The sequence below is a fragment of the Myotis yumanensis genome, unplaced genomic scaffold (genome assembly GCF_028538775.1).
Source record: "Myotis yumanensis isolate MYYU_CA2020_CCGP unplaced genomic scaffold, mMyoYum1.0.hap1 SCAF_9, whole genome shotgun sequence".
Lineage (NCBI taxonomy): Eukaryota > Metazoa > Chordata > Mammalia > Chiroptera > Vespertilionidae > Myotis > Myotis yumanensis.
Genome location: NW_027223760.1, coordinates 37,561,962 through 37,589,721, shown reverse-complemented (window position 1 = coordinate 37,589,721; position 27,760 = coordinate 37,561,962). Strand labels below are relative to the sequence as shown.

At 40.0% G+C, this 27,760-nt stretch overlaps 1 protein-coding gene across 1 annotated transcript in view; it reads right to left on the bottom strand.

Moving 5' to 3' along the window:
• CNTNAP2 (contactin associated protein 2) overlaps positions 1–27,760 on the bottom strand; it is a 1,802,564-nt gene that overhangs the window by 279,758 nt on the left and 1,495,046 nt on the right. Inside the window, exon 15 of the mRNA XM_070424092.1 lies at positions 26,625–26,752. Coding sequence (XP_070280193.1) covers positions 26,625–26,752 — 128 coding nt within the window. The remainder of the gene's footprint in view (positions 1–26,624; positions 26,753–27,760) is intronic.

Below are 27,760 nucleotides of genomic sequence, written 5' to 3'. Positions count from 1 at the left end.
CAAGACAATGTATACAAATTGTAAATGTTTAATATTTGGTTTATATAAGTCAATATATATAAATATAATTGTCAAAAATATAAACAGTATTTGAAGAAACATGAAAATATGCTCAATATCACCATTAACCAGATCCAAACTAAATTAGTTTATACTCAAAATTTATATGGTCAAATTGGTAAAACTAAATTTATCAATACTAATTTTTATGGAGCAAGTTGAGCCAAAACCACTTTTAGAAACTTACTTTGGAATGTAACTTAGCAGGACAATTTGGAAACATCTGACAAGGTTTAAAAGTTACCTTAGAGAAACTTGCACGTAATGACCCAGAAGCAATAAATGAATTCTCAGAGGAGTAATATTTGCAATAATAAAAAACTGGAAGCAATCTAAATTTTCATAAAAGAATACGTAAATAACTTGGAGAATAGCCATATGAATGGAATACCATAAAACAGAAAAAAAATTAATGAACTATAGCTGCATACATCAATATAAGTAACTCGCAGAAACATAATGTTGAATGAAAAAAGTGAGTTTGTGAAAAGATATGTATTTTTTATGATACTTATTTAAAGTTTAAAATACGTAACACACACACAGAGAGGCCATCTTTCTTTGCATAGTCTGATATGCACGTATTTCAGTTACTATGGGTTAGTTACATACACCAGTCTCCTAACAACATTATTCAAATTCAATTACGATCGTATATTAACTATAATTGCATAATACAAATTTCATAACACTGATGCATAATGTTCAAGTTTCACTGCTAGCTCTTCTATCCACAAATACTACATAAATAACAGGTGTGCATAATCACTGTCCAATCATGTCACTTCTTGCAAACTGTATCGGTGATTGGTCCCTGCTCACCTGCTTTTCTTTTCAAGTACAGACAGCAAAGCATGTAGTTGTGTGAACTCTTTGTCTCCCAGTGATAAATCTAAGTAACATTTTACAGAAATGGATACCAGAAAGAGGAATTTGGCCACCAGTGTACAAGTGCATCAAGGAAATGAAGTGATAATGCTGGCAGTGGAACCTGAATTGAGTATAAGTGAAGTGGTAGAAGAAATTATTGACTTTGCCATTGTTTGAGACCCTGGCTATGCAATCAGAGGAACTAGTAAGGGGAATGTGGTTACATACATAAATGAGGAAAAGTGGTGGTGACAAAAATAGGAAGATGTCCCAGAGGAAGTGATACTGGTACAAAACTTCACATTAAAGGAACTCTTGGAGATATTTCATGGTGTCGAAAGAACAAAGGATAAAGTGTTGGAGACTGATACAAACTTAGAAAGAGAATGGCTTATGAAGACCTGTTGCTTCACATGGTTAAGTAACACAATGAGAAGGTAGGAAGCACTGTTTGAACTACTCCTGATAGAGTTTTTACAAACAAATAAAACATTTTAATCCACAATGTTTCTAATGCTTTATATTATAGGGAACTAAATAAATATTTGTTTTACTAATTTTTTTATTTTTTTTATTATGTTCATTCCTGATAGTAAGAGAGTTTTTAAATATTTTGACAAAAATTCTTAAAGGTTATGGGACAATTGCAATTTTTGTCATTGATTATTAACATTGCTTTGACTATTTGCATTTTGTATATTCATTTTTATATCCCACTACTGTACAAAGAGAACAGTGCCCACATATATACATATATAAATAAAAGTATAAAGATATGCAAGCAAATGATAAAGGACAAGTTCAGCATATTCTAGTCCCTTCAGAATATATGGGCTAGAAAATGTGATTAAGGATGAATTCACAGGTACCAGCGTAGAGTGTATGGTGCAATATTTTTAATGTTTTAGCTGACAGTTGCCATGTGAAAATTATTTTATTACTTTATGCCTTTCTATAAGTCTGAAATATTTTACTAGGACAAGAAATAACCACGTCAAAAAGAAATCATGCTTTTTAGAAAATGTGAGCCACAACAGGAATCCTGGAAGATATCACTAGCCCAGCAGTTCTCAACCTGTGGGTCGCAACCCCTTTGTGGGTCGAACGACCCTTTCACAGGGGTCACCTAAGACCATCCTGCATATCAGATATTTACATTACGATTCATAACAGTAGCAAAATTACAGGTATGAAGTAGAAACGAAAATAATTTTATGGTTGGGGGTCACCACAACATGAGGAACTGTATTTAAAGGGCCAAAAGGTTGAGAACCACTGCACTAGCCCCTTGACTTAGGTTGTCAGTCTTACAAATGCAGAGCAAAATCTTTAAGAAAAAAGATGAGCTTCTAGAAAGCCCCCAGTTTCTTTGATTTTAAGTTGTTAATAGTGAAGACATAAAACTGTACATACTCATCTAACCCCTTTCATCCAATTTACATGCTGTTATAAGATTTCAAGAACTAACTCTGGGTGAACTTAGGAGCACTCTCAAAGCACACCAGACTTCATGGTCTTTAAGATGTTCACTATGAAGGAATGCCCACGTGAGGGCAGTAGAAAGATTTTAGTACCCTGTTACTTGGTCACAAGAGAGTTATAAAGGAATTTCAGACATCAGAACCAAAACATACCTTTCTACTACTTCTCAGACAAGTTATGCACTGAGCGGGAAAGTTCCCATTATTCTAGGAAACATTTTAGCATATATCCTTTTCTTACCAATTGAGTAAAATCAACTGTTGGACATGAGATTAGTTTCCTATTGCCGCTGTAATAAATGACCACAAACTTAGTGGCTTAAAACAATAAAAATGTATTAACTTATAGTTCTGTTTGTGGAAAGTCTGAAATGGGTCTATGGTGCTAAAATCAAGGTGTTGGTACATCCCTGGCTGGAGACTCGAGGGGAGAATCCATTTCCTTGTATTTTCTACCTTCTAGAGATCACCTGCATTCCTGGACTCCTGGCCCTTTTCCTCCACTTTCAAAGCCAGCAAGGGTGGATCAAGGCCTCAAAGCACCTTCCTCTGCCTCTCCTCCCTTGTCTCCCCTCTCCAAGTTAACTTAGGGTTGGAAATCACTTAAAAATTTTCTTTGAAGTTCTGAGTGATGATACAAAGAAAGTGAAATTATACCCTAAAACTAAATATTGGAGCAGCAAACTCACTCTTATCCCATCCCTACCAGCAATATAATCAGCCCTAGAGCACAGACTCAAACACTTAAGCATCATAGTCAGTTCTTAGGTTCTCAGTTTACATTAGGGAGTAAATGAACTTTCTGTGTTACCAGCCAATCTTGAAGCTATGCTTTAGAGATATGGTGGGAGGTTTCATTTTCACATTTCAATAGTATTTTCAGCCAGAAGTTCACAGAAATAGGTAGTTTCAAGACTTTAGCTGCAGTCTTGCTTGTAATGAGACAGATTATTTCTCTATTGTCAATGTACAAGACTGATGATAGTGAAGAATATCCTACTTTCTCCATAAGAAGCCCAATTTATTTATCTGAACTTTAAAGAATTTGATATTTCTACTCTGGTAGACTGTTGAGGCAATTGAAGTGATCCCCCAAGACCACTGAAAAGCCCTATATTTTCTGAATTGGCTCTTCTTTGTAGAAAGCATTTAGATGTATTTTGAAATATGTGTGTACTTAGTGGAAGACAAGGCACCACTTTCCATCAATAAACTCATAAGGACAATAGTCACATACTGGAATCCAAAAGCCACGTGAGCAGCACATCCTTCAAACCATCATTGTTGCAAGATCTCCTGAACTATTCAGTTTTTAGTCTTTCCCAAGTAAGTTTTTCTATAAAAACTGCTATCAGAAATGGCCGTTCCTCCTGTTTATACAGGGCAAATCAGCTTACGGCATAAAGTACAGGCTTATTTCTCATGGAATTTCCCCCATGTTTTCTATTTGGTCACATCAATATCCCTGCTTTCAGGTGTTGATAACACTGTTCTCTCTGTGCCTGGGCCTCACTCTGTGCTTTCATAGGCCTGTGTGCACAGAGGGGGTGAGTTAGCCACAATGGATATGTGGTGATTTGTTAGCCAGATGTTAATCTTTTTGTGTTCTACATTGTTAATATTCTCCCAGGATTGCACATATGTGTAGGATTTTTTAAAAAAAGTGACACTAGACATTAGATCAGTGCTATTTGGATCAGACTCTTGTAAGAATCTTTTGAAAGCAATGCTTTCCTAGGGGACCATGGACCCCAGCAAAAGCACCTCTAGGATTCTATCAAAGTATAGTGGAAAAAGTTAAATCATTTGAGAGAATAATTAAATCAAAAGAAAGGTCTCTTTAGTAACCAAGCACAATACTTCTAAATTGTACTCGAATACTGAATCAGCAAAACAGCATACTCATTGGAAAATGAGAATGCTCAGTAGCTTTTTGGCTCATTCAGCTCAGTTTCTGATAAAGACCTCCATGGATCATATATTCCTAAAACAAGACTTAGCTTTTGGAGGAAAGATGTCTGTCAGTTGCTGCTTCATTCACCATTAGCCCCAACTTCCCCATTTATGACATTGGCACATCTGTCTCTCTTGATGTCATTTGGCTATCCCAAAGCCCTGGAGCATCTCCCAGTCCTGGAGTGGTTGCAGGGGGAGTGAGCAGGGGAGCAGCAGGGCTTCGGGAAGACATAATGGTAGCATCTGTTGCCACAACTCCACAGTGAGAAAGGGCATGAAGACTGCAGAGCAGCCCCTGGTCCCCACAGTGGCATCTGAAGGGATGCTTCAGGAGAGCTACTGCAGAGTTTCAGGCCTGTTTGGGAAGGTGGGGTCCTTCCATAAATAAACAGAATGCATTTGTTTATAAATAGAATGTACTACAGGGTAGTAGGTTATCAAGAAACTTGTAATCAGAAATATGAGGAAGAGCAGAACTCAGTCCATTTAGGAACATTTTCTCAGGATGAGAAAGTAGACTTTAGCACCTTAATTTATTTTGCAACTCACATGTACTTGCTTTATAAGCTATCTGGATTAGCTAAAGAAGAGGAGATAGATGTTCAATTAAAAAGTCTTCCCTGGGACAGGCTGACAGGTACTCCATGTGGCACTCTTTCTTCCTGTCTGAAACACTGAGAAAAAATTGAGTTCTATTTAAAAATCTAACCAAACTATAAGTAATAACAAGGCTAAGAGGTTAGAACAGAATATATTTCTGGGATGAGAGATGAAGCATTCTAATTAAATTTTAAAGAACAGAGGTCAAGAAAGAGAGCCCTATTTATTTATAACACTGTAAATGAATACTCTACTGGGTCATTTGTTGTCTTACGGGAGCTTGCTATAAGAGGTTCCACATGAAAGAATAATGAAAAGCAACTGATGTAGGCTAGGCTACTAAGGGACCTGCATCGAAAGGGCAAATGAACAAAGTTTCTCATCTTACCTAATAATAGACAAACATGGTAATTGACCATACCTTCGCTACGCCTCCCATTGGCTAATCAGCGAGATATGCAAATTAACTGCCAACAAAGATGGCGGCCGGCAGCCACGGAGCTGGAACGAGCAGGAGGCTTGCTTGCTCCAGTGATGGAGGAAGCCAAGATTCCCCACCTGCCGCGGCCGGCTCTAAGCTACACTCAAAGCAACAAAGTTTCAATTATAGAAGATAAATAAACCCCAGATACCTGCTTTCAGCCGGCAGTGGCCACAGAGCTGGAGCCTTGGGTTGCCCCTGGTGATGGAGGAAGCCAAGCCCTGACCGGCTCTGAGCTTCACTCCAGGCTACAAAGTTTCAATTATAGAAGGTAAATAAATACCAGAAAAAAAAAAAGAAAAAAAGGAGAGGCTGGGAGCTTCTGTCACTGGGGAGGCTTAGCCAGCCTGAAAACGGCCTTCAGCCCTTCACCCAGACTGGCCAGGCACCCCAGTGGGGACCCCCCACCCTAAAGGTGGTGTGGTCAGCCTGAAAACAGCCATCAGCCCCTCACCCAGGCTGGCTAAGCACCCCAGTGGGGACCCCCACCCTGAAGGGCAAACCAGCCAGCCCCCATCCATGCACCAGGCCTCTATAATCCTATATAATAAAAGGGTATTATGCAAACTGACCCTAACAGCAGAAAGACTGGGAATGACTGGTCACTATGACACACACTGACCACCAGGGGGCAGACGCTCAATGCAGGAGCTGCCCCCTGGTGGTCAGTGCACTCTCACAGTGGGAGCTCTGCTCAGCCATAAGCCAGGCTGATGGCTGCCAGTACAGCGGTGGTGGTGGGAGCCTCTCCCGCCTCCTCAGCAGCACTAAGGATGTCTAACTGCAGCTTAGGCCTGCTCTCCACTGGCAAATGGACATTCCCCGAGGGCTCCCGAGCTGCCAGAGGGATGTCTGATTGCCAGCTTAGGCCCAATCCCCCAGGGAGCGGGCCTAAGCCAACAGGTGGTCATCTCCCGAGGGGTCCTAGGCTGCAAGAGGGCACAGGCCGGGCTGAGGGACACCTCCCCCCTCCGTGCACAAATTTTTGTGCACCTAGCCTCTAGTATTTTATAAAAGTACTCATATTCATTTGAAACTTTGCACAATGCCTGCCAGAATGAACACGAAGTATTATTAGCTGTGTTCACATAATTGAGCTCTTCTTATTAATATTTTTAAGACTTAAAAGGCTATTTTTATCCTATTGTAAGCTAAGAAAAATATCAGTGGCAATAATAACTATATAATTTATGTACAGCAATCAATAAATACCTTTTAAAAATAGAAGACATAATCACATACTATAAATTATGTTCTAGGTTAGTAATAATATTTGTAGAATTAGGACTACTTGGAATATTTGCTACAAGAGACATCTTGTCTACTTGTTAAAAGTAAGAAAAATTTGTTTATAAGCTATATACCACCAGCATTTTATGTGCTCTATTTCTAAGTTATTCTTGTAATAATTTGAACATTTAATGTTATGTCTTATTAAATGAATTTTTGTAAGTTACCATAAATCTTTTCTAGAATTAGTTAACAAATCACTTACATTTGTAATAGATATTTCTGTTACCTTCATTCAAGAAATATGCATATAATAATCTTGACTGAGCGCAATATGCATGCCTGACACTATGTAGGCATTGGGGATTCAGAGATAAACAAGTAGTAGTTTTTGTTGCCAGGAAGCTAATTGTCTAACTATTTATCTTAACTAGTGAAACTCCTAAGAATAAAATCTCTCTGTAAGGAAATGAATTAAACAAAGGGAGAGACCAGTATCCGCAAATTTAATAAATTATGAAGTTTAGTGAAGGACAGCAGATAGCCATATAAACTTTTTTTTTTATATACTAGGTTTTTATACACACTAGTTTCATGGCATTGGCAATAGTAACAACACTAGGGAAAGGTGGGATCTTTTCAATTCAATGGAATGTCTTTTGTCCCAATCACAACTTTTGATGCCCTTGCCAATTCTCTATGGTAACTCCTCCCCTAACTCTAGCTGCTCAATACCTTTCCTCATTAATGAAATCACACAGGAGGTTCTCCTGTACTCTCCGGGATTAAATTTAGGGTGAATGAATTTCAGTCAAATGTTAGCAAATTTTTTTCTTTAATATTACAATGAAAAGGTTTTTTTTTTTTTTTTTTTTTTTTTTTTTAAATATGTTTTTACTGATATTTTAGAGAGAAGGGAAGGGATAGAAGATAGAAACATTGATGGCAGAGAAACATACATTGACTGCCTCCTGCATGCCTCTTACTGGGGATCGAACCCGAAACCTGGGCATATGCCCTGACCCAGAATCAAACCATGGGACAACGCTCAATCCATTAAGCTTTGCCAGCTGGGCAAAAACCTTTTTTGTATGTTAGAGAGATTTCAGACATGAGCAAGCAGAGAGGAAGTATTAATGGTTGAAGTGCCCCGGAAGCATTTTTGTCCTGCTCATCAAGCCCAGTTCTTAGTCGTTCTGATCTCATCCCTTCAGGGTGCCTGGGATGAAAAAAGGTTGGCAGGTCCTTGGCACTGGACACTGTACTCCTCTAGGCTGGTGTCTGCTGGCTCCCTTGGGAAATATAAATGGAGGTTGACCCCCTGGAAAACCCATCCTACAGCCTACTGAGCATTGTGACCTCTACCCTCACCTTTCATAATTTAGAATGTGCTCTATCAATGCAAAGGTTTTTCTCCCTGCCTTCTCTGCTTTTCTTGTATGAGCAAAGGCAGGCCCCTGACATCTCCCCCATCTTTAATTCAAATATATCTTTCATACTTTTCCTCCACTGTGCCATATCTGTTTAAACACAAATGACTCTTTTGGTAGTATGTATTTAAATTTTTATATATGTACATGGTAACCCTTCCGAATTTTAAAAATGAAATAACAGTATTGAAGCTCCCTCTGTGTGTAAACCATTGTGTGAGGCTCTGCAGCAGATAGAATGATGAACAGGAGTGGTTCCTGGATTCAAACACACTTATATTGCAGTGGAGGAGCTAAAGTCAGACAGGAGAAACCAAGGTGGTGAACTCAGTATGCGGATCTGAAAATCCTGAACTGCAATATTGATTTTTAAAATTATTTCCCCCTTAAAACATTAAAGATTTCTGACAGAAGTGTGTCATTTAAATGAATCTTACTGGCTATTTTTCTAAGAGAAATGGTTAATTATCACAATAAATGGATTTAAAAGAAACACATATTTGTTTTCAAAGCTGGCATTCTTAGTTAGGGGACCTTCAAAGCATTTGACCTTCAAAGCATTTCAAGTCTCTCTGAAATGATATGCAAAATTTTGGAGGTGTATGAAAATGTGCATTTTTCTAGCAATGGAGATCACAGAAAAGGAGATTCTTGCCTTAACCGGTTTTGCTCAGTGGATAGAGCATCAGTCTGCAGACTCAAGGGTCCCAGGTTCGATTCCGGTCAAGGGCATGTACTTTAGTTGTGGGCACATCCCCAGTAGGAAGTGTGCAGGAGGCAGCTAATCTATGTTTCTCTCTCACGGGTGTTTCTGACTCTCTATACCTCTCCCTTCCTCTCTGTAAAAAATCAATAAAATATATTTTTTTAAAAAGGAAATTCTTAATTTGAAAAAAAGTTAAAGACCTATTGACATGCTTGCTCTAAATACATATGCAGTCTGTCAAACCTTTATGAAGTTCTTAATGAACATTTTGTTGTCATTTTGAAAAAGTGTATGCTTATCATCTTCCCACTGTGAAAAGACATATGCACTAGAGGGTAGATGTGGGAACTGAAGGAGAAAACATAGTTAAACTACTACAATGTAAGTATCTTGTAGGAATTTGGAGATCCTCTGCTCTTCTTATCATAATTAATGAACAGGTTGTTGTAGTGCAGAAAGACAGCATCAAGCCATAGGGAGAGAATCTGTGAACTTAATGCTCTTTTTTTTTTAGTAGCAAAATCATTTTTTTTTTCAAGAATAGACTTTTATGGGCATAAAATAATGTAGATTTAGTAAAAATGTACAGACATAGACAATGCCATCCATTTGGAAAACCATGAACATAAGGGTGTGAATTGATGAAGAACTAAGCTTATTTCTGAACATACTGGTAAGCTAACAGATGAACCTTACTTAAGAGCAGAACTATTAAAAAATACCAATTAAAAAAAGATCAGAGAATATTACAAAAGTATTTTGTAACTCTTCTACATGCTCTGATTAAAACACTTTATTATAAAAATCTTTCTCACAACCGGTACCTAGATGGCTTAGTAGATACAGTGCTTATCAAAAGAGAACAAGTCCTCATGGATTCAGACACACATTAATGTTTAGCTTTTCTACAACCCAAGTATATAAGTCTCAATTTAGCTTCACATAAATAGCACCTCCACCTCAAGGAAGAGGAGTCCTGACTCCTGCATGTCCAGAGGATAGTTTTTCCATTGCTTTCTACAGCTTTGAAAAGGAGGGTGTTGGGGGGAGGAGGAGGGAAAGGAGCCACCAGAAGCTACAAAAGACAAGGAGAGACCCTCCACTAGAGGCTTTGGAGGGAGTGTGGCCTAGCTGACACCTTGAATTTGGACTTCCAGCCTGCAGAACTGCGAGAGAATAAAACTGTTGTTTAAGCCACAGGGTTTGTGGTCACTTTTGAGGCAGCTCTAGGAATCAGATACCGCTATTATCTCCTCCATACGTGTGCAAGTCCTCAGCTTTCCACAGTGCTCCAGAACCCAGAGTCTGCTAGCCTGGAGCCAGGGAATCTTCTCTCAACACACAAAAGGACTAGGTTTTCCTGGCCCGAGTCTGGCACAGCCTTGTAAACCTGTAAAGGCTAAGAGGATGGGCTCTGGAGCCAGTCTGCCTGGGTTCGATTCCAGTTCTGTTATTTATAATGTGACTCGAAGCGAATCACTGAGTCTCTCTAGGTCTCAGTTTTCCCATCTGTACAATAGAGATAATGATATTACCTTCTTCATAGAATCCTTGTGAGGATTATGAGTTAATCTTTGAAATGTCTAAATCCGTGGTCGGCAAACTGTGGCTCGTGAGCCACATGCGGCTCTTTGGCCCCTTGAGTGTAGCTCTTCCTAAACCTTAGGAGTACCCTAATTAAGTTAATAACAATGTACCTACCTATATAGTTTAAGTTTAAAAAATTTGGCTCTCAAAAGAAATTTCAATCGTTGTACTGTTGATATTTGGCTCTGTTGACTAATGAGTTTGCTGACCACTGGTCTAAATTATACCTGACACTTGGTATATTGTCCATAACTGTTATCTATGATCATTACTACAATATTATTATTGTGTGATAACTGCTATCATTCCTGGGTTTCACCACAAAGGCCTCCTCATGTTGGCAGGATACAAGTTGAGCCGTGCTCATGCACTGAAGAGCACCAGGAAATGAGCAAGGTTTTCCTGTGAAGAGAACTTGCTGCTCTGCAGGGTGGAGACTGCATTCAACGAGACCATCTTTACTTTTGTCCTTGCAACAGTTCTCAGCTGTCCCTGACGGGATGAGCACAGCCTGCCCTCAGAGCTAAAGGCCACCTGAAGTGTGTCTGTTTTTTCTGATCAGATGGTGAGTCACTATTTTAGGTTTCCAGGGCTGTGATAACCAAGTACCACAAACTGGGTGCTAAGAACAACAGAAACGTATACTCTCACAGCTCTGGAGGCTGGAGTCTGCCTCCAGACTGTCAGAAGGGAGGTTCTAAGGTTCTGAGGGAGAATCTGTTGCACACCTGTCTTAGATTCTGATGGCTGCCCGCAAGTGCTCGCATGCCTGAGCTTGTGACAAGGCAGCTCCTGTCTCTCCCTCCTAGGCCACATGACCTTCTTCCCTGCCTGTGACTGTGTCTCCATTTTCTTATAAGGACACCAGTCATATAGGACTAGAAACGCGAACATCTGCAAACAAACATCTGCAAAGATCCTGCTTCCAAATAACATCACACAACATATATATTTTGTTAGTCCTCACTTGAGAATATTTTTTCCATTGATGTTTTAGAGAGAGTGTAAGGGAGGAAAGGAGGAAGAGAGAGAGAGATACACACATTGAGGTGAGAGACACACATTGGTTGCCCCCTGAACACACCCTGACCAGGATCAGGCAACCCAGGTATGTGTTCTTGGCCAGGAATCGAACCTGCGGGCCGATGCACTAACCACTGGGAAACACAGCAGGCCAGTGCTCAACATATCTTTTTGGGGGACATAATTCAACCCACAACTGTCACCACATCTAAATGAAGCAAAACAGAAAATCCAGCAACAAGTCACCAACAATTTCACAGATTTGTTAAAAATATTATCTTTTCTGGAGAGTTTTCACACAACTAAGAAAGGCTTGTTTAAAATTAGTAGCTTTAAAAAGTCTTCCAAGGAGAGATTTCTACGATGAGACTCGACAATGAGTTTTAAATGTGTGTTTATGTTATATCATCATTGGATACAGACCTATGGTTACCCCTTCACTAAATTATCTCATTTTCTTTATTAGCTTTATCCCTTTTATTTTTTAAAATATACAGAGGGGAAAGATAAACTGTATGAGCACAGATCTTTGAAGATACAGACAGAGTTCAATATGTTAATTAAATTAAAGATTCTAAAGATTGCTTCTCCCTCCTATTTCTGTTTCACACATGCCTGCTGCCCACAGAATATATTCAGCTGTTGGCCTAGCACTCACAGGACTTTCTGGTCAGGTCTCATTTTCTCATTTAAGTATGTATCCAAATGCTTACTATGTGTCATGTACGTATTTTTTACAGAAAGATTTGCTTCTACCAGTTTGAGCTAATTATTTTCTTATAATTTCAGCTCAAGCTTTCTCCCCACTGCCTTCTACTCATCCTCGCTACCCTTCCTTCACGTTCCTGCTTAAGGCAATGGCTGCACCTTCTGCTTTTACCTTCACATGCTTCCATCCCTCAATCTTATTCTTAACTAGGTTATCAATTTATAAATTGCAAAACCCATCAGTCGTGCCTCTGTGACTGCAGCCTGTCACCGTGTCTTGTATACAGCTAGTGCTCAAAATATATTTACCATCGATCATTAACTCTTTGGTTCACCTCAGATTACAATTCATTATTTCTGAAGGACTATAATTTGCCAGGAAAAATAATGATTGCATTTAGTAATCTGCATCTAAGCTTAGTTCATATTAGTTTTACCAAACTGAAGGGCTTACAGAAGTTTTATTCTTTTTGTATAATATTGAGAACTACCGTTATTGAGAACTTAGTGCCCTCGTTGCTGTTTTTAAGCTCTTTAAATATATTTGTCTCATTTTATTGCCATAGTAACCTATTGTACTAAGCATAATTATCTCTATTTTACAGATGAGGAAATTGAAGCGTAGTGAAATTAACTTTTCCAATGTCATGCTTGCTGGTAAATGGAGAATAGGAGCCTAGGTCTGTCTGCCCCCAATTGTTGTGTTCTTAGCCAGAGTTTCCATAATTCTCCCATCATACAAATCTTGTAGACAACTTAAAAACAGAGTCTTAGCCTCCACTCTAGAGATTCGGAGTCAACATCTCTGGGGGAGGAGGCTGGGAATCTGCATTTTGAAAAGCACCCTAGGGGATTTCTATGATCAAACAAATTTAGGAAACACTCAGCAATATATGCCTTACCAATACTCATAAGAAGTCCCTGTGTTGAATTCTTTGCCATATATAGTTTGATTGTCATCACATAAATGGTCCTTGAGATTCAAACCTACAAGAGAAACAATGCTCACAGACCCAGTTCCCTCTGGCCTGCACACCACAAAGATACCTAGGGTCTAGGATTGACCTTGCACTTGCCAGGGACGCAGGAACATGGGTGTGTGACTTCTGATACCTTAGAACAGCAGTTCTCAACCTGTGGGTCACGAGCCCTTGGGGGTCAAATGACCCTTTCACAGGGGTCACCTAAGACCATTAGAAAACACATATATAATTACATATTGTTTTTGTGATTAATCACTATGCTTTAATTATGTTCAATTTATAACAATGAAAATACATCCTGAATATCAGATATTTACATTACGATTCATAACGGTAGCAAAATTACAGTTATGAAGTAGCAACGAAAATAATTTTATGGTTGGGGGGTCACCACAACATGAGGAACTGTATTAAAGGGTCGTGGCATTAGGAAGGTTGAGAACCACTGCCTTAGAAGGACCCACCCTTGGTTTAATGCTCTACTGTACCCAGTTTGAAGTTCTTTATACTTTCATAACCAGGGGTCCTGATTTTTCATTTTGTACCAGGCTTTGCACAGTATGTAGCCGGCCCTGCTCAGGAACTTGACACAGCAGAAACTCCAGCCCACAAGATACAAGAGGAGAACCAGAGGAGAAACTTGGGGGTGGTTTTGCTATGCTGGAGAAGTGCTGCTTGGTGTCCATGGGTGGAGAAGAAAGGGGAGGAAAGAGTTAACGTAGCAGACCTCACTGCTTATCCTGGAGAGGCCTATTTTTGAGGCTGGCCAGGGCCTGGCATTGGGAAACTCAGAATCTAGCAAGGTAAATGGAATAACTAGTAAGAGTGCCTCACTGTACCTAAACTGTTGGTACACACATGCGATTTGTGCTTTTCTTCTGGGAGTCAGGAATTTGGGCGGTGCTACTCTAGAATGACAACCAATGAAACAACAGCGGAATGCAGAGTTCTGGCTCCTCAGTGCTCTGGTTCTTCCCCAGAGGAGAGGTGCTAGCAGAGAGGACCGGTCTGTCCTAAGTTCTTTGGGGCTTTTTGGGTGAAAAAACATGAAAAGATTCTGAAAACACCAGCACAAAAGGCCACATTCTTAAATTTATTAGTGGACTCTCTTACTACATACATATAGACTTGTTCTGAATTGAGGATTAGTTCATCATCAATGTTTTGAAGGGGAAGTGGAATTTGCCACTCTAAAATATGCCTTACTTATTTGAGCTGATTATTTTTAAGAAATAGCAGAAGTTACTCTTTTGTACGAGACCCAGATACACTGAGTGACTTGTCAAAATGGTATACATGTTTTTAAAATTTAATTTATTTTTCTCCTGCTAATCTGTCCCGTGTCAATTTGATTACTAGTCTGGCCAGAAGGCCTTATTGGGTAGAGGAAATTATCCCTCCCCAACCCTGGAGTTAAGTAAGCCAGAAGAGTTAAAATAATTTAGGAGTTTTCTCAGGAACAGAAAGTCCTAAGAATTGATGTTTCAAACTGAGGCACTTTTGTTGGTTTTCCTTATTGTATCAAACAAACTGGTAATTCACTGATTTGTAGAGTCATAAGTCTGGGTTTAACACTGCCCACTAAAATATAACCGTTTTCAGATGTGAGATGGCCACCTAAGGCCCAGGATGGGATCAATAGCTCATTCTCTTTACTCAGCCCCCAAGAGTAGCTGTAAAGTTTTCTTCATTACAGATGCTACCCTGAACTATGGTCTTATTTCCTACAGATGTTCAAGACCCAAGCAACTTCCTATTGCTGTCATCAGCATAAGCCAGAAAAATTGTCAGTTCTCTAGGCAAAGAAATACCCAAACTTAATTCTGGTACATCAAACTATTATTATACTTAAACAATAATACATGTACTTTTCTATGTATAAACTTGTGAATAAAAACATGTAAGTCAAGAAATAAAATAAATCAGAGTATCTTCTTAGCTCTAATTCTTGGGTCATGTTCTCTTTTCACAAATTCAAGGTTATTTAATAAAAATTTATTTATTTTTAAATAAAAAAGTGCTAACTTTTTGCTTTCTGGTGGTGTTTTTTTTTGTATGGAGAAAATGAGGCGCCCACCTGGTTTGGCTCAGTGAATAGAGCGTTGGCCTGCGGACTGAAGAGTTCTGGGTTCAATTCAGGTCAAGGGCACATGCCGGGGTTGCAGGTTCGATCCCCAGCAGTAGGCATGCAGGAGGCAGCCGATCAGTGATTCTCTCTCATCATTGATGTTTCTAATGTTTCTATCTCTCTCTCTCCCTCTCCCTTCCTCTCTGAAATCAATAAAAATATATTTTTAAAAAATTGAGGCAGTCAGGGCTAACTTAGTATCTTTGGTCAAACCATAAGAGTAAACCAAGTACCCAATGAAAAGAAGGTTATCTCACAGTGATCTTAACTTTTTGAGTCAGTTACATATCATCTTAGGCATGACAATGGGAAAGAAAACCAGAGTGGAATATTTGAGACATACGTCTGGTCACAAGTGTGGTGAAAACCAGTGAAACATTTCTGTTAAGTAACAGGCCGGATTATAAATTCAAGTCCTAATTTGCCTCCTATTCAGTATAATTTAATTAAATTCTGAAGGTCTAAATACCTTCAGATTGGGATAATCTTCTAGAATTGAATTAAGGAACACTGAGAGCATCAGGCATAGAAATCACAGAGATTGAGCCATTCCACTATCTGAAACTTGAGTATGTCAAGAAAAACTCTGAACAGAAGAGGAACACATAGACTCTTAATGAGCAAAGGCTCTCTCCTTCAAAAGACCAAGCTATCCTTGCTGAGTCTGATTTTTCTATCCATACTTAAGGACTGAGAGATTCTTGATTAAATACTGGCCTAGCAACTGGCATTTCCCCCCTAACAGGCAGCTTGAAGCTATTCATTTACTTTAAGACTATTGACTCTTAGATTGGTTAAAAGATAAAATATAAGAATAGGAGAAGGAAGTCCCCCCACTTTAAAAAAATTTTTGTCTTTCCATCTAGCTCCAAGGAGCAGTTCCCCATGCCAATGGGTGGATACAAATTCAAATGCACTGCTTTCTATGCGCACACCTGGTGAGTCTTGAATTAGGATTTGTTTTAATGATAGTAACACAAATCTTACATAACTTTTGCAATAGTTTAGTACAATTTGTTTTTTATCTGAATGACTGTAGTAAAACTGCCACTGTCAGAAAACCTCAAGAAGAAGCTATCTTTAAAGTTTTCTCCCACAAAGTTCCTGTGTTTCCAAGGCCTGCATGTAGTTAGGATTGTGAAAAGAAGGTTTATGAAAAGCCAAGTAGGTATCATAAAATAGGTGAACTGGAACACGGTTTTAATTATGCCAGAGTGAGGCAGTTTACAGCTCACAACTCAGCACCCTAACAATAGGTTTGAAGCACTGACTAATTGTAATTTTGTCAGTAATGACCTTGAGCCATGGGTAAACAGAATGTGCATCTGCCTGCTTGGATCTCTGAAGGGCCAGGGAGGGGGTTAATGTAATTTAGATTAAACAATGAATTCTATAAATTTAATACTTTGAGTGCATCTTAATTTAGAAATGCCAGAGAAAATATAAAACCTCAGAAAAAGAGGTCTTTTTTGAATCCTTAATATGAAGATAATCATCGGATTCAAGGGATTTGCAAGGTATAAAGGAATAAAAGTTCTCATTTGATTCAGATGACTAAATGTGCAAAAACTTTGAGGTTAAAAATAGTTGTGCATATAAATCAAGTGGTAGCTCCTTTCTTGGACTCTGATAGCAATTATTGTCTGTGCAAGTTTTCTGCAATTTATCATGAAGAGCCTTGTGGTACTGCCGCCATTGTTAGTCTGAAATGCTTATTTAAGTCTTTTGTGGTTATTTAACCATTCTTATTCAATTAATGAACTCACATTTGGGTGTCTCAGTGTGGCATGCCCTGCTCTTGGAACTAGGATTACTTGAGTTCCCATTTACTGCTGAGGGGTGAGGGCAAAAATAATGCAAACCAATAAAAAAACAGGTTGTTGTGTAATATATCATCTATCTTGTCTTTGTCCCAAGTTTCTGGGATGGAGCTTCTAGACCCTGGAAATTTCCCGAGTGATAGGAGTGTTTTTGTTATTCACAGTGGGCCCCTAAATCCCAAACCTAAATTCATACTAATGAGGTGACTTCTGGTGGACTCCTAGTTACTCTCAAGTTGGGGGCTGGCCCTGCCAGAAAAACCAACCATGGATAAGAGGGTTGGGGCTTTGAACCTCCAGACATCAGCCTGATCTCCAGGGAGGAGAAAGAAGAAAGGATAGAGATTGAATTCAATCACAGGGTCAATGATTTATTCGATCACGGCTAATAATAAAACCCCAATAAAAACTCTGGACACAAAAGCTCGGGTGAGCTTCTCTGGTTAGTGACACCCATTGACGTGCTGGGAGGGTGACATGGAAACTCCGTGTCCTCACCCTTTGCCTCTTGGCCTTTATCTAGTCCTGATTTGCATCCTTTAAAACTTTGATCTCAAGTATTGCGTTTTCCTGAGTTCGATGGGTCATTCTAGTGAATTATTGATCCTGAAGAGATAACGGGAACTTGCAAATTTGTAACACTCGATCAGAGAAGCAGGTGGCCTAGGGACCCCTGCCCCCCTCAAACTTGTGGACTGTGTCTAAAGTGAAGACAGTCTTATTAGGGACTGTGAAATCTGTGCTGACTCTGGGCAGTCAATGTCAGCATTGCATAGATAATTTCAGCTAGCCATAAGTTCTATGAAGAAAGTAAAAAGAGCAGTGGTCAGGCATGGGTGGCTATGTTAGCTAAGTGGGCAAGGAAGGCTTCTTAGAAGAATTAACATTGAAGCTGCCACCTGAAGCCCAGGTGAGGCTCAGGGGAGAACGTTCCAGGCAGAAGAAACCACAACCAGAAGTTCATAAGGTGGCAACAATAGCATGTTGGAGACATGAGACCCGTGGGGGTGAGACTGGGCTGAAAAAGCTAGCGATGACTGGTGGGTGGGAAAGATCATATGCAGTCTTATAGCATGTGGTAAGGAGTTTGCATTTTCAGCATATGGAAAGCTACTGGATGGTTATAAGTCAAAAGTGCTGTATTCTCATTGATAGTTTTGAAGTCACTTTGGATACCAGGTGGAAAACAATTAAAATGGTGAACATGGACTTTAGTCTGAAGTCTTTATGCCTCAACTGCCACCTTTCCTGTAGGCTCCCTGAGGGCAGCAAATGTAGTTTGTGCTTATTTATAGTCACACGGGGCCTCAGATCAATGTTGAGCATACACAGAGAAGGTACTATACACCGTACATCGAGGCTGAAATATAAGTATGCACGGAGAAAGAATGCACACAGCTTGAATCCTGCTGTTTGGGGATTTTTACATTTGTTTTTATTTGTGTGTTGATAGTTGATTTCACCTGTGGCAACTCTTTCCTACCTAAGCATAGTTCCTCCTGGTCTCACGTGATACAACAGAGTGCATTTGTCTGTGAAAAGTTACAGCAATTATGCCACCAATGTAACTGACTCTGACCACAGTCTTGCAGTCAGTGTTGGTGATTATAACTGCATGTGTCTGTCACTTCGCCTTCATCCATTAGCATACTCTGAACTGCAAACTTGTATCACTCCTTGGCTTTATATAATTTCCCTGTTCTGTTCTTAGCAGCATCAGAACCAAACTTGAATTCTGAAAATCTGTGTTATTTTTTCAGGAAGCTTAATAATCTACTTGTATCTCACAGTAGATTTTATACACAAAAAAGGTAAATCGGGGACTTGTTCTGACAGCTTGTTATAGGCCAGTGATGGTGAACCTATGACACACGTGTCAGAGGTGACACACGAACTCATTTTTTTTGGTTGATTTTTCTTTGTTAAATGGCATTTAAATATATAAAATAAATATCAAAAATATAAGTCTTTGTTTACTATGGTTGCAAATATCAAAAAATTTCTATATGTGACACGGCACCAGAGTTAAGTTAGGGTTTTTCAAAATGCTGACACGCCGAGCTCAAAAGGTTCGCCATCACTGTTATAGGCTATGGTTATGCAGGTTGACTTGAGAAAGCAGGAGCAGGGGTTAGATCCAGCCTGAAGTCCGCTCCCCAGGCTGACAAAACTAATAGGTCTGCAGAGAAGGGAGTTCATATTCTAAGCATTCCCAGGCTCCCTATGTTCTGGGAGACCCTGGCCAAGTAGACAGTCAATGCAGTACAATTTTCTACACCTGCTGTATCTGTCATGCTGAGGAGTTATTATCAATGCTCAGAATCATGACCTGAGGACACGCAGTTTTACCAATTCAGCAATCTTTTGTTTAAATTGAGATTTGGCTTCATTTGTAAGTATAACAGACTGCATACAACTGACAGAGCCCTGACCATGTGTTAGGAATGTGAGAAATCAGTCTTTACAAGAACTCAGTGATATAGTTATGATTATTCTCCTTTGCAGCTGCGGGAAGGTTGTGGGTGGAAGTGGAAGCCCAGAGAGCTTAAGGAACTTGTCCAAAGGCATGTGGTTAGGGAGGGAGTTTGGGTTTTGGACCCAGGTGAGTGTGACTCCACAGTCTAAGCAGTTCACTATGCTGCTCTCTAACTTTGTCCCTCAACTATGGTCCACTGGCTTGCAGCAGCAGTGGCAGCATCTAAGTCCTGGCCTAGACTTCCGTCTGCGCTTTATGAAGTTCCCCAGGTAATCTCCTACTCCACTTGGTTGACATTTTCACTTTTAAGAAGATGGAAACTGATCCAGGATGGGGGCCATGTCCCGGTTTTCTCTGTAAAGGCTGGTAGGTTGAATTAGATTCCTGGAGCTGATTCTGAAATAGGTTAGAATCTGTTTCACCCAGTATTCCTCTCGGTTCCAAGTGTGCTCCACACCAGGAACTCTTAGAACCAACAGAACAAGCCACACTCTCTTTTGCAAAGAATTCAGAGCAATCCCTTGGAAAATTCAGTGAGAAACCCAATTATGGGGATTCCATTTACAGAAGAAAGTCCCTCCTGTATCTGGGATCCTGTCACTTCTGCAGAGTGCCAAGTTCAGGGAAGGGTCAGGCACCCAGGGAGGGAACAAAGAGGAGGCAAGCTCACTCAGCCAGACAGATGTCCTCTGAGGGATGTGATGGTTCCTCTGCATACAAGGTGAGGAAGTCAGTCACACGCACACAAATGCCAGATGTATGGTAAGAGAGAAGCACCTTTTCCCCCTAAACTGTAACTAATTTTACTTCCCATTTCCACAGTGAATTTTCAGCCAGAGTTGCATGGCCAAGTTATCCAAAAGAGCGGATTCTTCCTGGGAGTTGTCCATTTCTCCTAATTGTCTAAAGGCACTCTGGGCCCTAGCCGGTTTGGCTCAGTGGATAGAGGGTCGGCCTGGGGACTGAGGAGTCCCAGGTTCGATTCCGGTCAAGGGCATGTACCTTGGTTGCAGGCACATCCCCAGTAGGGGGTGTGCAGGAGGCAGCTGATTGATGCTTCTCTCTTATCGATGTTTCTAACTCTCTATCCCTCTCCCTTCCTCTCTGTAAAAAATCAATAAAATATATTAAAAAAATAAAAATAAATAAAAAATAAAGGCACTCTGGGGCCTGGGAGACCAAAGCAAAGGCTCCCTCCTCTCACCTCTGCTGCCTTTGAGATTGCAACTGCCCTCAGATGTGCCCAGAGGCTCCATCCTTTAATGGAAATCAGCCTAGGTTTTGATCCTGAAAATTTCACTATTTCTGCTTATTCTCAAAGCTATTCCTGCTTTTCAGTCAGTAGTAGCCCACGGCAATAGCAGCAGACACTGGGACATTAAGAAAAAAATAGCAGTTAATGGTTTCTACACATCATCCTATTTTTTTCCTGTCTTCTACTATCAACCAATAAAAAGTGTCTATAAGTATAGGTAAAAACAAAACAAAATAGACACACACAAAAACAGAAGCCACCAACTTTCTGCCTTTGGCCCCTCATCATACAGTTGCAGGCTTTCTATCAGGGTTTCCAGATGGTCGCTCTCACCGTGGGGTTAGATGAAGGCCTCATTACTGCATTGCTCAGCTGTTGGTAGGCAGGGACTCAGGTCAGAGTTCCAGGTCAAATCTCCCATTTTAGGTCTCAACATTCATTTGGCCACTAAAGATGAGGCTCATATGAACTCTCTCTCCATGTGCTCTGCCATAAACCATCTGGGAGATCCTGCCTGGTCACTTAACCTGCACAGACCCAAGTTCCCTGCCTGTGAAGTGAGAAGTCTGAACTGCTTGATCTCTATGGCTTTAGGACATTGTGATTCTCTGTTCCTGCTATATGTGAGGCAAGTAGGCACAGCTACATTTTGTGGGAAGGAACGGGGAAAGGAAAAGAAATTATTACTGAGGATGATGAAATTTTATCCATTCCAGGACTGGCTCTGCAACCACACAGGCCTTCTGGCCCCACCTCTGAAACTGATGGGCAAACCACCTAGTAATCCTGTTTCTACGTTTGCATTGGTACACTCGAGTCAAAGAGGTCACCGCATGCAGCTGTACATAAAGTGCTGGGCCCTTTCCCTTTTGACAAGCCAACTATCTGCCCTTCGCTGGAGCCCAGGGAATGTCCTCTTCTCCACAATCAAAATCATTCCTGAGCCCAGGTGGGTGGCTGCCCCTCTGTCCTTATCCTGTCCTTGCTGGTCGCACTGACTGTGCTTCACACAGATGCTCTCGGGAAGACGGTGTGGCCTCTGTGTGCCGCTGGGTACATCCTCTGGAGGAGGATAGTCATTTGCAGCCCTCTGGGAATGTCTTCTCTGTGAAGAAATGCCGTGTGGATACAATCATGGCCTTTCTTGGTAAGGGAACTGCTTGTTATGGTCCTGGTTTGTAAAGTCTTGCAGTAAAGACAACATGGCCTTTATATTACCCTAGCACCTAAGATTATGTTCCCAAAGAACCAGTGTCCACTTTCATTTGGATAAAACGCCATTCCATCTCTACTTTTCTATGCCCGGCTTTGCCTCTGCTGAAGGTTCCTGAACTGAATGTGTTACCTGCTTCACTTTCTCTCTGGGCCTCTCAGAGTCAGCCCTGCAGCTCCAAGAGACTGAATTGGCATCAAAACCTCCAGCATGGCTCACATGCTCTGCCTTCTGCCTGGACAGCCAGGGCAGGTTGCTGGCAGGGACTCAGAAATCCTTGAGTAACACATTTTTCCTGAATGATTTCTACCTAGGTGTATGGCAAACACATGCTTTCATAGTGAACTTGCTCCTAACTAATTGCTTCAAATCCCTGTATCCCTACAGGAGATATGGGAAATCTTTACCTCATATGGCTAAGAATAGAGCAATTATCTAGCAAAGACTTTACTTCTATAATTAATTATACACACCATACATAGTCTGAATAAGACTTCTACCTCCAAAACCCAAAATATGTCTTTTGTGAACTAATTCCATAAAAGTTGAGCCGCCCCTTCCAAGAATGATTATATATTTAAATTTGAAAATAGTTTCTACTATATCAGTGATTTTGAACCACTAAATAGTTCTTTTGTTTCTTTCTAGGTGTGGACACGTGATTTAAGAGGGGATTTGTAATTTTACTGCATTTTTTTTTTTTTTTATCACAGTTAACCATCCATCACCAGTCACACTTTCAGCTTCATTTAGAATGGAGGTTTCCATTTGAAAGTATTTGAAAAAAAAAAGGCATTTCACAGCACTATGTAGGAAATGCAGCAGACTTGAGTGGAACTCAATGATTTTCTTTAGCATTTTGATTATATAGGCCTACGAGTTCAGATGAATCAAAGTAAAAATGAAAGTCAGCAGGCATGATGAAATGAACCGAAACCACCGAAACGCTTGGTCGGAGCCCACAAAAATTGTTTCATTCTCTGAGACTGGGGATAGTACCAGGACCTAATTCAAGAGACAGCTTCCGGGGCTGTCATCACTCAACAGCTCAAACAGAGAGAGACCTTTTTCAATAATGGATTTAGGTTTTTAAACTGTAGCTTTGCATAGACTTCAGTAAATGACAGTAAGCTAATTTCCACAAACAACAGATAAATGCACTATACCACTTTTCAAATGATAAAAACTGGACTTTATTCCCCAGAACATTCATGCTGTATAGATAAATGGACGTGAGTGGGTGTGAGGGGTGCTGGCATAAAACCCAAGTGACATTTTTTTAAACCAATCTGATCAGCAATTGACTCCTGGAAGACAGTGGAATCAGGGTAACAACCCTGCCCCGTGTGGAGAGAGCCGCTTATGCTCTCTGCAGTCATCCCTCCTGGAGCCTTCTGGAGGCTGCAAGGGTGTGTAGAAATTTGTTGTGTAAATGACATTTTAAAAGAAATACTTTGTTCATTTGTAAACAGAGAGGCTAATAATTACCTTATGCACCTCAGGGGTGGGATGCTCTCTATCCAAGGAAATCATACATTTGTACATACTGGAAAATGCTATGATGTGGAGCACCCATCATTAGTGTATCCATGTTAGAGCATCTGTAAAGTGAAGGTGGGCATTAAAACTGCTGACTGCTACTTGGCAATTCAGGTACGAGGTATAACATTCTCAGCTGTCTGCAGGAAAGGAAGTCTCTCTCTCTCTCTCTCTCTCTCTCTCTCTCTCTTTCTCTCTCTCTCCCTCTCTCAGACACAAAAGTATTCTACTAATTACAATTAAATATTGGCTGTGCTTTTATTTTCACAGAGTATCAGGTAAAGCACAGATCAAATCTCTGAAGCTGAGCACTATGAGAATACTGAAACGGTGTAGTGTCGATGAATCAGATAGCTCTTTGTCTTATCAACTGTCCTCAAAATGCCTATAAGAACAAAAGCCTTGGGAAAGAAATGCAAATGTACTGCCCATCATACTTTACCTGTCCTCTCTTTCTAAATATAAAGTCTACCTGAAATATATTGGTTATCACTTCTTTCTTGAGTATCAGTTGCAATAATTTTACATTGCAAAATGTAATATTAAATCATAAAACATTTTGTGTTTTCCAATATTTTTTCATGTATATTTCTTAAAATGTGGTTTGAACTTCTTTCTCTTTTCTTTTTAGCAGAAAATGTTTTAAATTTTATTTTTTATTAATTTCTTTTAACATTCAATATTATTTTGTATTAGTTTTAGGTGTATGGCATAGTGGTTAGGCATTATATACTTTACAAAATGTTCCCCCTGGAATTTCCAGTACCCACCTGGTACCATACATGTAAACTACTATACTGTGACTATTTTGTAACTATCAATCTGTACTTCTCAATCCCGTCACCTTTTTCACCCAGTCCTCCAACTACCCTACCCTGACAGCATGGATGGACCTAGAAGATATGATGCTAAGTGAAATAAATTAGAGAAAGACAAACACTGCGTAGTTACTACTTATATGTGGAATCTAAGGAACAATATAAATGAACAAACAAAACAGAAACAGACTCATAGATATAATGAACTTCTTTTTCTTATCCCCCAGAGTACCTAGTAAAGTGCTAGAAAGACAGCAGACACATAATAAATTATTCCTGAGGACTGATTTAATTGATTAAGAGAAAACAAGCTACTCAACTGGTAATATACTCCCACATATACTATTTAACGTAGCTATCACCTTCACTTTAAGAACGGTAACAAAAGTTTGCAGAAGTGGGTTTTTTATAACTATACTGGGTTAATCAATTACTTAATGGAAACCCTTTCCTAATTCAAAGCTAACTTCAGAATTAGAACTGATAAGTGTGAAATATTTTACCTATATATAAATGAGTAATTGTGACATAAAGGAAATTATTTTCATTAGATAATATGTAAGAACCTGCCTGTTTTATTAATTATTATTATTTTTATTGATTTTAGAGAGAGAGGAAGGGAAAGAGGGAGGGTGGGAGAGATGCGGGGGGGGGGGGGGGGAGGGAGAGAGAGAGAAAGAGGTGAGAAACAATGAATCATTTGCCTCTCACACACGCCCTGCCCAGAGACTGAACCTACAACCTAGTCATGTGCCCTGACTGGGAATTGAACCTCGACCTTTCAGTGCACAGAATGATACTCTAACCAAATGAGCCAGATGGGCCAGGGCTGAGAGTGAAACTATACTCCATCTCTCAAAATTTCTGTTTAAAAATGCACATTTATTATTATTTTATGTCAATACTTTTTCTTAAACGGTTGAAACTAAATTCCTTATTGCACAGTTCTACTAAGCCAGACTAGACAAATGAAATATTGTTGCTTAATAAATGCATGGTAAAGCTCTTTTGACCAGTCCCCATTTTATATGTAGTTCTTTCATTTTCTCCAGGTAAGAAGAGAAAAATCAGTTCCAACTCCATCTCTCTTTTGTATCAGGAACACTGCCTTGTTTAATTGCGGACAGCCTTGATTTACTAAGTAGTAAACAGCTAACATGAATCATTACATTCCTTAGGACACCTCTCTGAGTGGCCGCAATAGTTTATTGCATCGAGTAGGTCTGATTCTCCCTTGATTTATGGACGTGGTGATAATATTCCATCTCACAGAATGCTTTGCTAGGAGGGATCCAGATGCAGGCACTGAAATCTTTATGGCCTCCCCAGGAAGAGCTGGAACGCAGGTGGTATTTTCATTGCCACAGCCAAGCAAATGGGGAGTTTGCCTGAGGTGTCCTGGCAAGTCAGTTACTCAGGGAACAGATCTAGGTCTCCTGATTCCTCACACACAATCACAAACACATAGAACTCCCAGGGGACAGACAAGAAGAGGGGAAAATGACATGCAGGATGCTCCTTACAGAATCCCCATAGCAAAATGTCACCCTTTTCCTCTGACGGCACGTGAAGCATACTGAAGGGTATAAGACAACATAAAATCCTAATGGTGCCCTAATTAGGTGGGATCATCATTCTAACTCCCAGCCTCCCACAGTCGAAGCCAGCAGCCCCCAATTCCTCTCTGTGGTGCCAAATCCGGAAAGCTAGACATAGTGACAGAAAACATCTTTGGCTTACAAGAGACTATCAAGCTTTGATGATGATGAAATTTGATAGCAATAATGTCAAGCTTTACATGACCATAATCCAAGTTTACAGTGATACATGAAACCATAATGCTACTATTTATATCACCATCAACCCAGTTTATGGTGCTATCAATAGTCCTGCTAATGGCATTAACAGCAGCACTCAGTGGAATCACAGCTGTTGAGTGCTGCTTTTATGCTATTAGCATCATTGCTATTTACATATCACCATAAACTTAGGTAGTCAAAGTCGTTAGATATGAATGTACAAGGAAGATGGATATCCACATTTTATGCCCTGATCTAGGATCCTTGGACTGAAGACTTTATGCTGTCTCCTCTTCTATGTGTTACGTTCTATCTAGCTCTTCACTGGACTGCTTGCATTGTCAGATGTTTCTGTAGGAGTTAGAAAAGAGCAGTCTGTTGTCCGCCATGCTCTGATTTTTTGAGAAACACTATATAAAATTGCCAAGAAAGTGAAAGCCCCAGCTGCTGGGCAAACTTACTGTCTCCTTGGCAGCGCAGGGGGCCCACACTCAGTTTTGCTTCTGAGCCTTGCCGGTTGGTGTCTCCAACCACCACCTGGTTCACCGGCAGGTGATCTTTGTAGGATAAGAAACCAGCATCCTTCCTCCTGAATCACATGGAAAGAGAAAAGGATCAGGAGGCTGAGTCAGAAACATGTATTTTCTGATCATCGCATAGGTTGTCTAATAATTGACCACATTCCGATAAATGTTCAGAAGTTCACTAAGTAGAACCACAGTAAAAGAGTTGTTTTCTCTTTTCCATCTGGTGATGTCGCAGTGCATTGCTCAGAAGCAACTGTGACATTTTCACCTCCTAGAAAACAGAAGTGACACTCCAGTTTCCAGAGTCACAACCAATATGCTGCATGTTATACTGGGTCGAGAGCAGAGGACCATGCTGCTTGAAGAATACACATCAAATGCTGAGCATACAGGCAGAGTTTGCTGTTGTCATGGAATCAAAAGTTCAACAAAGTCAACCTTATCTCTTACATAATACATAAAACAAAAATCCATTTAAAACAAAGCACCGCTTGGTCTACTTAATTGCTTTGAAGTAGTTGCTTCCCAGGCTTTCTTTCCTGCTGTGCATTAGCTAAATAAGGGACATGATTTTTTGTCCCTTTATCTCTTGTTGTTTATTTTAACAATTGAGTTTATGGGAAGTTTCCAACACAGAGCTGGTGCCCACTAAGTATATATTTCCAATATAATGAGGAGTGGAGCTTCAGTTTGGTTTTCCTCTTAGATTCATTCTCCTGTTTACTATATACTTACCTTGTTTCAGGTCTCCTAACTCTATCCCATACCTTCCCTAAATTAGGGAAGAGAACAAGGCTAGTTGCAAAGTACTGATTCTGGGATGGAGCACAGACATCCAGGAGACATTCTTGGGAATGGACCCCAGGTAAATTAATGTACAGCACAGATTTCATTCACCTTACTAGGAAATCCCTGCCCCTACATCCTCCATGGCGCTGCTGAGATTGAGGGATCCCCTCATTTAAGGCTGGATGGATGGTAGGTACAAATTAGTATAAAGTCATTCCAAAAATTTACCTTTTCGCATGCTTTATTGCACTGTTCAATCTGCATGTAAATAACGATTTTGA